Raw genomic sequence first — 13,760 nt, 5'->3', positions numbered from 1 at the left:
AAAGACATAAAGAGAAAAAATATGTTGCATATGATAGTTGATGACAAGTTAGATACAAAGGAAGGTGAAAATGGAATATATGAATTAAATGCAAAATCTGGATATGCTGATCAAGTCAGACATGTTAATAGCGAGAATGACAAGTATTTGGAAAAACTGGAATACATGAATTAAATGCAAGATCCGGATAGGCCAATCAAGTAAGACATATTAATTGCGAGAATGACAAGTATTTGGTGAAAGGCATGGACACCACAGAGTGGTCTTTTTAAAATATATATTTATTTGAAAGAGCATTTTGCAAAAAAAAAATCATGTGAAAGAAGAAAATGAAAGAGTTACCAAGGTTTTCTTCATTCAACTGAAAAAACTAAAGTGGAGATAACTTTTGAAAAGCACCCAAAAGGCTAAGACAGATGGAATAAAATGAGATTGTAAAAATCGTGAAATCTTTGGACCAACATGGATTACTAGTTTATTTAGCCAGGTTCTAAAAACCAAGAGTTTTGGATGATTGGAGGAATATTATGGTACCATTTGTGAGAACCAAGGAGCCACAAAATACTGCTCTACCATCAATTTACACCAATGAACAGATCTATAAAATTATGACTAAAGGTCATGAAATAGAAATTGAAGAAAATGCAAGTAATCTTAGAAAAATGTAAATAATTGAAGCAGTCCTCTTATGCAATTGATGAAATCCTCGGAGAATAAGGGCCATCATCAAGACTGATGAACAAGAGATGTAACAAAGTGACCAATTTCTTGTATTTAGAATCTAGACATAAATGTGAGCAGAGATAGAGATGGAGACATATATAGTAGAAATAAAGCCAGATGGATGAACCAAAAAGGTGCTTCTAGAATATCATATGACCAACATGTATCTTGGCAACTAGAAAAAACTCTACAAAATAATCGCAATGGTTCAGAGCTCAAAAGTATTGGCACTAAAGAGAATAAGTTAAAAACAACAAGCGTCGATGAAAATGTTAAAAGAATACACCAAAAACTAAAAAAATAAAGCAAGGAATGAGGATATTAAAATAGCAACAAGAGTTAAATTGATTGAGGATAAAGTGATGGAGAACTGGTTAAGATGGTGTGGGCAAGCATAACAGAAATATTATAATGATTCAATAAGGAATGGTGCTCAAATCTTTGCTAAAGGATTTAGAAATAAGAGGGAATGACCTAATTATTGGATAGCTAAGATGGATAAAAGATACAAGAGAATTCGGAAAAACTCAAAAACAGATAGCCCTTTGCAGGTTTTCAGAATGAACAAATGATTGGAGAATGAGGATTCAAAAAACTCGACCACATATGGTTGGGGCAAGGATTGATGGTTATGGTTGTAGTTTCTTTAGGCTGACCTAGACTATAAAAGATCTTGCTAACATCCTATTAAACTTAGATCTAAGATCAAAGAATCCACCAAAACTAATATCCAAACTAAATGCCAGCAGAATTGAGATCTGATCCCAGAAAATCAACCAGGCATATTTATGAGAAAGAACAAGACCAAATAGGCAGCGAATATGGGCTGCTCAAATAGCCTCACCTTTTGGTGAGAATTTAGAGAAGCCTGCATCACAGATTCACAATGTTATTTTGTTCTGGAATGCAAATGCAATATCATATCGTGACTGTAGGTGACAACTTACGACATTGAAAATGGTAGGAGCTCCAGGACCTGCGTGCAATTTTTTTTGACAGTCAGATGCTGTAGAACCTTTTAGTTGACACTTATATAATCCGATACTAGGATTCTTAGGGTACAAACCTATTTCAAGATCATGCCAAGGATGTGCAGCTACCGATCTCCTTGACATGGATGAGAGAATCCTTTCATTTAGCCGTGTAGCTGGGCGTTTTTGAGAAGAATCTGATTGATTTTCTTCACTCATATCTCTATATGGAAAAGAAAACACCGAGCAGAAAGGTAAGAATTTCAATATGCATCAGCAGGACTGCATTTCTTTAACTCGGAAACTGGAAATGGATGACGATCAGCAAATCCTTGTCTCCTATAGCAAGCATATGGTGCTAAAGACGGGTTTTTAATTAGTAAATTACTACATGGCATAGCTCATCAGAAGCAGACTTCTAAGAAATAAATCCTAGATGACATTTGTGAAAAGCTTGTATGTCTTTCCTTCAACAAAAGAGTAATCAGATATATATGGAAACATGAAATAACACAGAGAATGAGTTCAAGCAGCAACCTTTATGGAAGATCAAGAAACCATCGTGAACCCAAAACCGTGTTGTGCATAACTAAGCTAAAGTCATATCGACAAACAGATCGCAGGCATCGAAATGGGGATGAAATTTATCACAATCGACTCAATCAAATTGAATCTATTTGAATCCATTTTGTGCATTTTAATTTGTGATGCCAAACTAAGAGATTAAATTCAAATCCCTCACTTTATTATAGAATTAAAACTCTGGAGCTCCAAGAATCCCGGCGGGCACCAGAGAGAAGTCCGTAACAAATTCGCATATATGAGAAGACTAAGAAGAAATCAGAGAACTTTATAGAACGGAGGAAAAATAATAATCTACCTATATGAACACGAATGAAACCCTAGGTTGGGTCTTGAACTCTAGGTCGGCTGGAATGGGGCGCAAGCGGCTATGTTTTCTTCGGCCTCGCTTAGTACATACGCAGCTCCCGATCCCTTTTCACACGTCGTCCAGTTCGGTTTTCGCCTTCCAGTATCGTTTCCCCACTCGATTCCACTGCGTTTCCCAGACTCTCTTTGGTTGAAGATCCTGAAGAACTGCGGCTCACCGGGGGCCCCAAAAAGTCGGTGATCTAACGGCCGAATTTACCGATCCGAACAGTTCATTTACTAGTTTTAAAGCAATCCACGGCGATTTTATAGTTTTAAAGCAATCCATGGCGATTTCAGTTCACTCAATCTTTGCATTCAATTATATATGAATCTCACAATAAGAACGGCCATTAGGCAAATCTAAATGGTCAATGTAGGTAATTAATGATGTAATTATGTCGGCAAAATGGTATTGTTAAATGCAAGAATTGTAGCATTGTGGTATTAGCTTGTACTTTTTTTTTATCATCAAAGATCTAGTTATTTGAGCTGCTTGGATCGAAATTCCATATGTGTGACGAACTCTATAAGTCGATTGTCTGGTCATTGAATAGATTCAGCTACAGTGATTTCTTAAATTCAGGGATATGTGCAGAGAGATGCCACTCATCCTTTTTACAAGATATCTCGAGACTGCTAATATGGTGCATAGCCCTAATTATCACTTATTAGATATATCTTTCGAAAAGTGAACACTGCAATTAATTGGATGGTTGCATTTGTTACAGAGTATTATGAGATATTTTATTTTTTAATTTTTTTTGAATGTATTCGTGCTAGGCTTGCATGAATACTTTGTTTTAGCGAGAAAAAAAAACCAGAGCAACGGTGGGTGGTATTCTCATTCCCACATGTACAATCAACCAACCTCACTCCATTAAGCACAAAAGATCCTCAAGGATTTTTGTTTAGCCAAAAAAAATAATATATTTTTGTTTAACAAATTGGCAGCCAGTAATTCCCTTGGTTGGACGGGCTTGTGACAACGAAGGAGAATATTCCTTATATTTTTTAGATTAAAAAAAAATTGAAGTAGCCTGTGAGATCCGACCAGAAGTCGGAAGCCCAAATAAGCACCAGGCTTGGGTACTAGAAATAGCCTCAAAGGCCAAGACTTCAGCCTAACTAAATTATGTTATTCCTTGGGCTCAGCCTAGCGCATCCCATGAACAGATCTAGTACTGAGGGAAAAAACAATCATTCCTATTTTTTCATTCATTTAGTTCAGGAACTAAACAAAAAACTCATCCAACCAGTCCATGGCATCCCATCGTAGATCGTATGGTTTTAGATTCTCTTTTGTTACGGTTAGTGATATCCAACCAAATTCTTGTGGGATGGGACGGGAATTGAAGAAGTTGAGGAGGACGGGCTGTGGCAGCATGCGTCGCGGGACTCGAAGATGACAAACCGCGGTCCATTGACAGCCCGAGCCTTGCCATATTTTAGCAGAAAGCTTACCAGATTTAATAAAATTCATTCTCAACCCTACACCTTGTTCTGTTCTGAAAAAGCCACTGCGCCAACGCTACAGCACCGTGAACTAGGGAATTTAGGGGGGAAAAATGAGCGGTAGCAGAGGAGAAATGCAAAATTCTTCACCCAAACGCCACACATTTTAGCCAGCAGGTGGTAGCACTGGCGGAACAGGCCTTGTGTTTTCATTGAAACGATTAGGGTTCGAAATGCACGGACGTCAATTAAATACGAGATCGGATGCCCAATGCTCCGGTTGGATACATGCGGAGCGATTTTTGATCCATTTGGATGTTTGTGGAGCATCGAGGTGACGTACTCACCCAAAACACAGGGGGTCCCTCCTCCTACCCCTGTGGTAGAGAGTCGTGATCACCTGGCTTGCCAAGTGAGTCGCCCCTTTTTGATGCATCGGACATTTTCCGTTGGAAGGGACCTTTATGGTAACATCCAGAAGGGATTGTTACGCTGGTATCCCCTCTTCCGATTATATAACAAAAAAAAAAAAAAAAAAACACCACACATTTTAGCAATTATGAATACAACTTACGACATATAGTACCATACAATATTTAATAGATACCACACCATTTAATTATTGAGATAAATGACTAGCAAACAGTATGATTGTACATACTATGCATGGTATATTATTGATAATAGCTGTCCATCTCATTAACAACTGTACAGCACTCTTAGTGCAAAATGCACACTGCAAAAATCCTAAATCAAAAAAAAAAAAAAAAAAATCATCCATCATGATCCACCTACATAGCTAATGTTTAGATAACATGATTAGCATAATTAAGACACTTTAAACACCTTAAATCACTCTAAAATCGGAAAATGAGAATGAAGATCTCAGTATTGGCACCCAATTATAACATTACTTTTCATTAATAGGTGACTATAGATTTGAACTTCCATACACATGGCTCAATATTACAAAAGCCTTTCAGGAAGCAGCTGATCACATAACCTCGGAAGGGCGCTTTCTTCCTTTAAGAGGCTCACCACCAGAGAACCAAGGAACACAGAGAAAAGAAGCCAAAACCGTTCAAACTCCCTACATGCTACTTGGTGGGTGGTAAAGAGTCCTCCACTGCCAACTTTTGCCCCTAGAGAGAAGCCGAACACCACCCTCTTCTTCTCCTTCAAGAGCATTCTTAAGGCCTGGAAAGAAGGCATAGAGAAACCCACAACCAGATACTATGAAGAGCCATATTAAAATAAGCCCTTCTAATCTTGACCCATCATTCTTCTACTCCTAATGGCACATTAACTTCAACATATACCCCAGACATTTAATGAGACTGCCTACTATAAGCTTGGAAGATAGAAGGAGGAGGGGTTCTCAAAGGTTTAACGGAAATGCCCCCCACTGAAGGTTTGGCCAAAAGACCAGCCAGCAGGAACCACATTGTAAGAGACCACAGAGCGTCCGTCGCTGGTTGTGACCTTGAAGGAGAGAGCCTGGCCATTGAGGTAGGCGTTGCTCTGCCAATTCTGGCCCCAGTTCCTGGACATTGGCTGCCACCCAGTCCTGGATCCTTTGATGGACACTGCATGCACATCTCCAGCACCTCCAACATTGGTGATGAGCACCAGGTTGAAGTAGGAGTGACCGTTGATGGTGAACCTGATGCCCCCCCTCTTCCTGCATGGGACCCTGCGGTCCAAAAGCAAGCCAGCAGAGAGAAAAATAAGGATGGTAGTAGTGGGAATGACTAAAGAAGAGAAAACATTATATGCGGTGATAAGAAGTAGACAGCTTGGCATAAGCAGGAGGAAGAAAAAAGGCAGCAGGCTGACCCACAACATTTTACTGGTGTTCTTATAATATGTGACAATTGGTCAGTCCATATATCACCTTGCTATGAACGATAGTCAATTTGGAAGGATGAATACCAATAGTCATCGAGTAATATAATTATGAAGCTGATCCCCCGCAAAGATCAATAATTTTCTTTGGAAATGTGTTGAGCTCAATGAGCAATGCTAGTATATCTAAGATCACAAAGAGGAATTACTATAATACATGAAAGCTTAACAAACCCCACAGAGAGCAGAGGTTGCTTTTTATGTATGTCTGTCAGATCTGTAACCATAAAACTTATGTAAAGTAAATAATACAAGATTCCATAGCAGGTGTAATCTGTTAGCCGCAAAATGTGACTTAAGATTTAGGAAGGTATCACCTAAACCCCAAGAGTAGGGGACTAAGCAAGTTCTTATATTTTTTAGAAATACAATGGGATGCCATCACCCTGGCTTTGAACCAGGGACCTTTCGCATGTGAAACATGCCAACCAACTAATCTGAGTCTGGTTGGTTAGCGACTAACAAATAGACATGATTGCAATTATAGAATCAATGACATGGCAAGATTAGAAAGAGGAGAAATTAAAAAAAAAAATCATTGGAAAAAATAAATGAATAAATAAATAAGCATGTAGTTCAAAAACAAATGTTCCCACCTTCTATAAGCAACAGGTACAATACCAGCCCTGTATTGAGCAATGTGCTGGAACACAGGCTGAGAGAGATCAAAATGCTGCAGGGGAGGGTTGCACCAGCCCCCAGCATCATTGGGGAGGGCAGAGTTGGGTGGGCAGAAATTGGTGGCAGTGACCACAATGGAACCTGGCAGGCACCACTGGCGGTCATTTACACACCTTATCTCATAACAAGCCCCACAGCTTAATCCACTGTTAAACAGAGCAGTGCTCAAAGCTGCAGTGTTAGTCCCATACCCTTGGCTGTACAAGTTACCATAACCACAAGCCCCACCTGCCAGGAAATAGTGATAAATGGTCATTACTCATTACACTTGCATGGTAGCACAATTAGTCTCTCTCTTACTGTAATGCCATCCATGTCTTGAGAACCATAACAATGCAAAGCATACCCATTGTCCCAGAAGCATCACTTCCTCCATAGAAGGTCGCATGGGCACTGGACCATCCCCCTCCATACCCATGCGCAGCAGTGACAAAAGGGAGAAAACCGAACAAAACAAGCCCAATAAAAGCCATTCCTCTGCACAAAAAGACAAGGGATCTTTTATAACATTCTAAGACCATTGATAAATGATGAGCATAGGAGAAAAATGATTACTTCGAATGATGAGTGTAAGAAGAGAAAAAGAAGGAGAAGAACAGGTGGGCAAAAGAGAGAAGGCTTGATGTCTTTGTGAAGATAGGAGAGGAAGATGGGAGGCCTTAAATAGATGTTGGAGCAGGCAAGTTGCATGTTTTTACCCCACTTTTCCAAGTTCCAGCTGACACTTGGGACTTCTAAAGTGGTATGGTAAGAGAAAAACCAGATTTGATGGCAAGAAAGGTGGTTTTAGGATGGAAACCGCGTGGTTTTGGAGTTATCCTGGAGATATGAAACCACCCAAAGTCCACCAAAACTAGGTGGCATTGCTTCTAGGACTGTGGGCAAAGCTACAAGGGCCACATGCATGGGCCCTGCATGCTGCTAGGTGACTGCGAAGCTCTTCGTTCTACGATTTTTTTAGCTTCTTCCAAGGTTATTAGCTCTTGTTTGTCCATGGACTTGTTAATAGGAAACATTTTCACTGTGGTGAAATGGACAAGGAAAGCACAAAAGTTAAGGACACAGACCACCAAAAGGGAATATAGAAAAGAGTACAGCGACAACAACTGCCGCCATTATAATAGAATGTTCTCTATCCAATCAAGGCCTGAAGGTATACTACATAACTAGGGGTGTAAGCCATATGAACCGAAAATTTTGACCTATGTTTTTTGAAAAATATTATATCCTCTTCCCATCTTAGAAACATCTCACTGAATGCAGGATATCTCTTTTTGCAGACTTGCTTCTCTCTCTCTCACATGGGTGTTCAGCTTGTGAGCAGTCTTCCACTTGTGTAAACAGTGAGCTTAACTTCTTTATTTAATGAGTCGCTACTTGTAACTATAGCAAGATTTCTGTGTGTACTTAGCCAAGCCTAAGTCTTTCATTTTCTCTTGTAAAACTTTGCCGGCATGATCTTGTAAATCATCGGCTCGATGACATTATCTTCAGGGTGATTAATTAAAAAGAAAATCTTTTCTTTAGGATTTTAGCTCCAGTGAACCAAATTAATTAATAAAGTTAATTAGCTGAGTGTGCATACAGAGGAACTGAAGGCTTAGCCTGCAGAGTGGGATTATAAATAAATAAATAAGGCCCATGTGTGATTACCCCTTTCTATCTCTCCATATCCTGATCTTTCCAACTGCTATGCTTCAAGCTATCAGTATCTTATAGTTGATCTTCTTGATTCAGCTAAGTTGTTGTATTTATGTGATGGGAGAAAAATATCGGAAGCCCTTTTAGGTGTAACCACCATAAGATGGAGTAAACAACGTATGCATAATAAACGCAATTGTTCATTAAGCTAATAAATTATTGTAAGTTAAAAAGTCATTTTGAATATAAGTAATAATAATAGTATTCCAATGACAAATTTGCAAATTATTTTACTCTATTATTCTTCTTAGTCACCTGATATCATTTCCGTCAACCAGATATCTTCAACCAAGAGTGACTATTGAAGACCACAAAAGAATAATAAAGGCATTCCGTACTGTTCTAATTGAAAAAGAAGTTAATAGAAACCTCAAGATAACCTTGTTTTCTCCACATGAATCTACTGTTTAGATAACAGAAGTGATTTGAAGAGATTTCATCAATCACTCATCAAAATAACACGTATGCCATTTTGACAGTATTATAGACTCAATAGGAAACTTTAAAATTATTGGAAGTTCACCTTGCCTCTCATGAAACTAGAGCACTAGCCTTAAACAAAAAGAATCGAAAAATGCTTAGCAAGATCAAGATCTAAGATTAAGAAGGTGAGATTTGTTTGCAGAAGTACTCTTATTGACAGATTAAATTTCCAAGAAAGATTAGTCATATAAGAATCACATGTTTCTAGATTGATCAATCCCCAGATTTGCGGGAGAAGCAATGGTTTAATGATTTCTGAGAGGCTGTACAACCACAACATTGGAATATATTATAATTTCCACAAGTTTAGTCCATACTACTAAATATTTAATGGACAAAAGGATTTTCTTTTTCTTTTTTTTTTTTCAACAACTCTTTCAGCCTCAAATGGGATTATGGGCATGCAATCGGACAATCAAAAGCTGTGCGCTTTTGGGAGCATGAGGGAACATTTAATCATTCAAAAGTTATATCCTTTTAATACTTTATATGAATTAATGCAACTTCACGCCTTAGAGAATTAGCAGAAAATTCTTCAACGGTCAATAACCAACTTGATAACTTAGCTCTCTTGATGCCTGTCCCTGACCACCTCCCTTCCTTTTCTTTCAGCTTTTCTCAATTGTTATCCTTTTTGCTTTATGCATGAGTGTGGGCAGTTACTTAGTGTTCACATGATCTCAGCTTGATTTCTGCAGCAGGTCTTTGGGTCCCTTCATCTCTTTTTACTGTTGTCAGGATTATATTCCTGTTTCTTAATCAAAAGGTTAATTTGAGAAATGATATCACATTGGTGGGCAGTTATATCTAAGCAAAGCTTTTGTCTCCTCCAATGCTCTGGGTCTAACACTAGGTGAGCCCCATTTCAACTCCTTAATCATAATTTATACATTTTCTTTTGCTTGCTCATTTTCTTAAAATGGATTTGGTCAAAAAGTAAGATTCATGGGTTTCCTTTGTCTCTTGAACAAAAGATAGCTATAAATATGTTATATTCCTAAACAATCTCTAGCCTATCCACATGGAATATGTGGATTATTAAGTATCATCTGGTCGGAGTGACTCACAAAAAATAGTGAATGAGTCACTTCCTTCTTAGCATTGAAATTACAAGGCTGTCCTGTTTAGTTCTAATTGTTGGTTGGTCTTGAGGACTTGCAGATCAAAGCAGGAGCTTTTTTGTAACTAGAGCATTCTTTATAGCTCTTTTCTTTTTTTCAATTATAGGAGGAAAAGTTTTTTTAAAATGTCTTTTCCTAAAAAACATTTGCATCAGTTTAAAATGATTACTACTACAAGACTTTGAGTGATGCAATACATTGTTGATGTGGTTAAGAATTCTTATCATGCTCATGAGGAAAATGAAGATCAAGGATCATTCAACTTTACATCAAAAAAAAAGGGACCATACAACTATCCTTGTACGCCAAAGAAAAATGGGAAAAGAAAAAAAAATTACTAAAAGAAAAAAGTTCCATGAAACTACTACAACAAAGAAAGGACAAATTATAATCCAGATATTAATAAAACTAAGATTTATGTTCTTCAACAAAAGAAAATCAAAGGTCTACATTCATGCATGCAATATTGTTGCAACATTGCTCCGAATAGAGACACTACCAGAGCCTTTGGGAGCCCAGATAATTTTTGCCCTTGAGTGCTATGGGGCATCTCAATTCATGCTTGAAGCACTTTGCCCTCTGGTGGCTTCACAAGTGGGGTTTATTTAACTCATTCTCAGTGTTTTAAAGAATGCACTTGAATCAATTCTACAAGCAATGTCAGTATATGAGATTAGATTAGTTATGAAGCATTAAGCAAAAATAGCAAATGTTGTTTAGGTTATAAACTAACCACAGTAGTAGCTGATTGAAAGCTGGAGAGACTTTATTCTGATTGTGGTCTCTTCACACAACATGACCTCGACAGTAAGAATGGTGACTAGATTCCTTCAAGGGACAGCGGGGGGGGGGGGGGGTCAATCTTTAGCAAAAGTTTGGTTTTTAGCATTAACGACCGTGATTGGTGCTGCATTTGCCAGAGAGAGAAAAATGTATCTTTTGAATAGATTTGGTGGACCTTCTTTGCATTACTTTCTAACCTAACTGCCACCTTACGAATTTGAACCTCTAGCCAACCACTTGGTTTGGTGAAATTGGGTGGGGTTTCCTTTGAATTCAGCCTCATCAGTTGGTAAGCTTTACGAGCTTCCACTACAGATGTCCTTTTATTCAAAGTAGTGAGTAGGCAAAGGGAATAAAGTGTCTCTCACTATCCTTGGTTTCTCATGTAAACTCCATGCAAGAAGAGTTTGAGCAAATGGCTGCTTCGGTCCCCATCCACCTTCAGAACTAAAGAGTGGGCTGCCATTTGATGAATCATTGCATACTAAGTAATATGACATTTACATCTGAATAGATCAAATGCAAATAAATCTTTGATTCAATTATAACATGTCTGTCAAAAGCGCACTGAAGGCCTACCGACCTTGCCTTCCAATCCCCAGGTTATTTTCTTTACTTTGTGCTTAGAATTTCTTTCACATATCCTTTGAATATAGTCTCGTGTTCATGATACTGAACAAATTCAGGGTTGCTCTCTGATGATTTTTATAAACCAGGATTGGATAACCGATTCCAATATCAGTGGCCTAGACGGCAGAAAGATCATTCTTTTCAAGCCTAAATTTAAAGAATTGAATGAATCTTCCAAAGCTCTGTTAATTAACAAATGGAGAATATCAGTTATTTCTTGCAAGATAGGTATGACTTTCCATAGTGTTCATGGAGATGAGAGGCTCTGAGGAAACTACATGAAAGGTGATTCTTTCTTTATGTGAGTGCATCTTCTTTTTGTAGGATGCCTATGTCATCTATTGAGGGAATGTCAAAATTATAAAAGGAATTTGTGCTAATGCTCTTCAATTCAGTTTGCAGGAGGTTCTAGTTGTTTGGGCACATTAGTCTGAAATTTTACAAGGATTGATGATAAAACAATCCTTTTGTATGCCAAATCCATGCTGTCTGATCTTTAAAATGTAACTATAAACCCCTTTTCTTATGGATATTGTACCCAAAAAAAAAAAAAGCAGGATGTACAACATGCAACCATTGCGAGTCCACATCATGACAAGAGTAATGGAAAAATGACTCATCCACATGAAAATAAATTTTGGGCTACTTTTTTCTCCCTTTCATTCTCAGTTAAAGGAATGCTAACATCCATTGATCAACAAGTACATCTAATGACATGTGAAAGTATGAAGCCTCATTAGAGTTACAAAGTACCAAGAAATTCAGCATGTCTATAATCGATCACCTAACAAAGAAATTCATTATGAGATATCACTATCATTTCATTCAGCACATTGCCTTTGAATTAACAATGATCATACATGACATTTTTCATGTCGGTGTGGGCGAGCATTCACTGGTACCCAACAAGAAAATCGGAGAATGCGTGAGAGCTTATACATCACAAGACAGAAGCTTAGCATGTCAGACAATGAACAGCGAATTCAAAGATCAGCACAGCTATACATGCATGACATTAGAACTAATGACAGTAAATATCCCCTTCCAATTAACTGTATCCAGCTACACATGATGTCACTTCTCTGAATGAAACAGTCTGATGACAGAGAACTAGGAAACTAGAAATGATCTTAGTTAATACGTCGCCTAACTAGTCTCTCAAGTAGTGCATTGCCAACCAATTCTAACAGGACCACATCAGTATGAATACTGAAAAAACTATTGAAATTAGCCAGGTTCCGAAAGCCTCGCAGTCATGTGCATGGTGTTATCTTTGTCAAAAATGAAGGGAAGTTAAGGCACTGGTCACCAAATAAGCAGTGCATGAGGCAGTTGATACCAGCTTTCCATGGCATGAGATGACAAAAAAAGATCTAGATGCTTTGAAAGTGCTTTGCAGGTAATGGCTAAGGGATGGAAACATATATAGGGTGTTGAAGTTGTTTTCTGTGAGCTATTAGGCAGCTCCAGCTGGAATGCAACTGGGTTGGGGCATACAAAATGGAGTGCATGGATAGGTCTAAAGGCCCCTCTTCACATGGGAAATCACATGGCCGGCTTATGAAAAAAACTTAAGCCAGCTTGCACATACCATAATGAAACAGTTCACATCCCCACTCCCAACATCCTTCTCATATATATTTTCTATATAAATTCTAAGTCACAAACCATGCTAAATTCTTGTGGGGATAAAGAAATTTGTGCATAAGAAGATTGTGTAACTCATCACTGTTAGAACTCCTCCAAGACAAGATTTAACACCCAGAGATCATAACCTCACATTAACTATTTTTGCATTCATCTTGTATTGCACGATATCATTCTGGACTAAGATTAGCTCCGGTTGCTCGAAGTTAAATGCAGCAGTATGGAGAAGGCCTTCGGATGTGTGAGCAGTGCCAGGGGATTATTGCCAACCCAGCCTAACATGGCTATGGCAAGAGCCAAGAGATGCGTTACATGTGGAATGCAGAGCATGCAGCTACCCCGGAAGAACATATTGATGTCAGGAAGATGTACAGGGACCCAGGTGAAGATGGCATGATTGTGGTTTAGGTGGCTCTTCTTGTAGCATATCATGTTAACCTAAGCTCGCAGAGGCAAGAGCTGGAAAGCCTGCATAAACCCCTCCTAATCTTATTTGAGATCTTAGGTAACAAGGCAACAATCGGGGCCAAGCTTCTAGTGTACTACATATTGTGGTACAAAAATAAAGATATCCTTAATCCCACATTAATTGTGAATCAAGAGAAATCCTGACTTATACAAGAAGGGACCATCCTTCTTATATAAGGCATCTTTTGAAAAGATAAAACCATAAGATTTATGAATCAGAGCAAACAATACTTCACGTGCCAAGCTATAAGCCGTTAGCCAC

At 38.3% G+C, this 13,760-nt stretch overlaps 2 protein-coding genes across 5 annotated transcripts in view; both read right to left on the bottom strand.

The window, feature by feature from the left end:
• Nucleotides 1-2,781, bottom strand: part of LOC105041750 (soluble inorganic pyrophosphatase 1) — an 11,585-nt gene extending 8,804 nt beyond the window's left edge. For 2 of the 4 annotated variants that reach the window (XM_010918764.4, XM_010918765.4), the window contains exons 1-3: nucleotides 2,575-2,781; nucleotides 1,790-1,917; nucleotides 1,671-1,699 (exon numbers count right to left, since the gene is read on the bottom strand). In XM_010918764.4, the coding sequence (XP_010917066.1) occupies nucleotides 1,671-1,699; nucleotides 1,790-1,913 (153 nt within the window). In that variant the 5' untranslated portion in view covers nucleotides 1,914-1,917; nucleotides 2,575-2,781. Of the gene's footprint in view, nucleotides 1-1,567; nucleotides 1,613-1,670; nucleotides 1,700-1,789; nucleotides 1,918-2,436 lie in introns of those variants that run through there. The other 2 variants (XM_073254037.1, XM_073254038.1) reach the window with 2 other exon arrangements.
• A 2,092-nt stretch (nucleotides 2,782-4,873) lies between these two features.
• On the bottom strand, nucleotides 4,874-7,344 carry LOC105041751 (expansin-A10-like). Its single transcript, XM_019849442.3, has 4 exons — nucleotides 7,221-7,344; nucleotides 7,012-7,142; nucleotides 6,581-6,893; nucleotides 4,874-5,772 (listed from the first exon to the last, which is right to left on the bottom strand). The coding sequence occupies exons 2-4, from the start codon at nucleotides 7,136-7,138 to the stop codon at nucleotides 5,466-5,468; spliced, it is 747 nt and encodes a 248-aa protein (XP_019705001.1). The 5' UTR covers nucleotides 7,139-7,142; nucleotides 7,221-7,344; the 3' UTR covers nucleotides 4,874-5,465.
• Nucleotides 7,345-13,760: the final 6,416 nt, after the last annotated feature.

The sequence above is a fragment of the Elaeis guineensis genome, chromosome 3 (genome assembly GCF_000442705.2).
Source record: "Elaeis guineensis isolate ETL-2024a chromosome 3, EG11, whole genome shotgun sequence".
Lineage (NCBI taxonomy): Eukaryota > Viridiplantae > Streptophyta > Magnoliopsida > Arecales > Arecaceae > Elaeis > Elaeis guineensis.
This window is presented reverse-complemented; position numbering and strand designations above follow the sequence as displayed.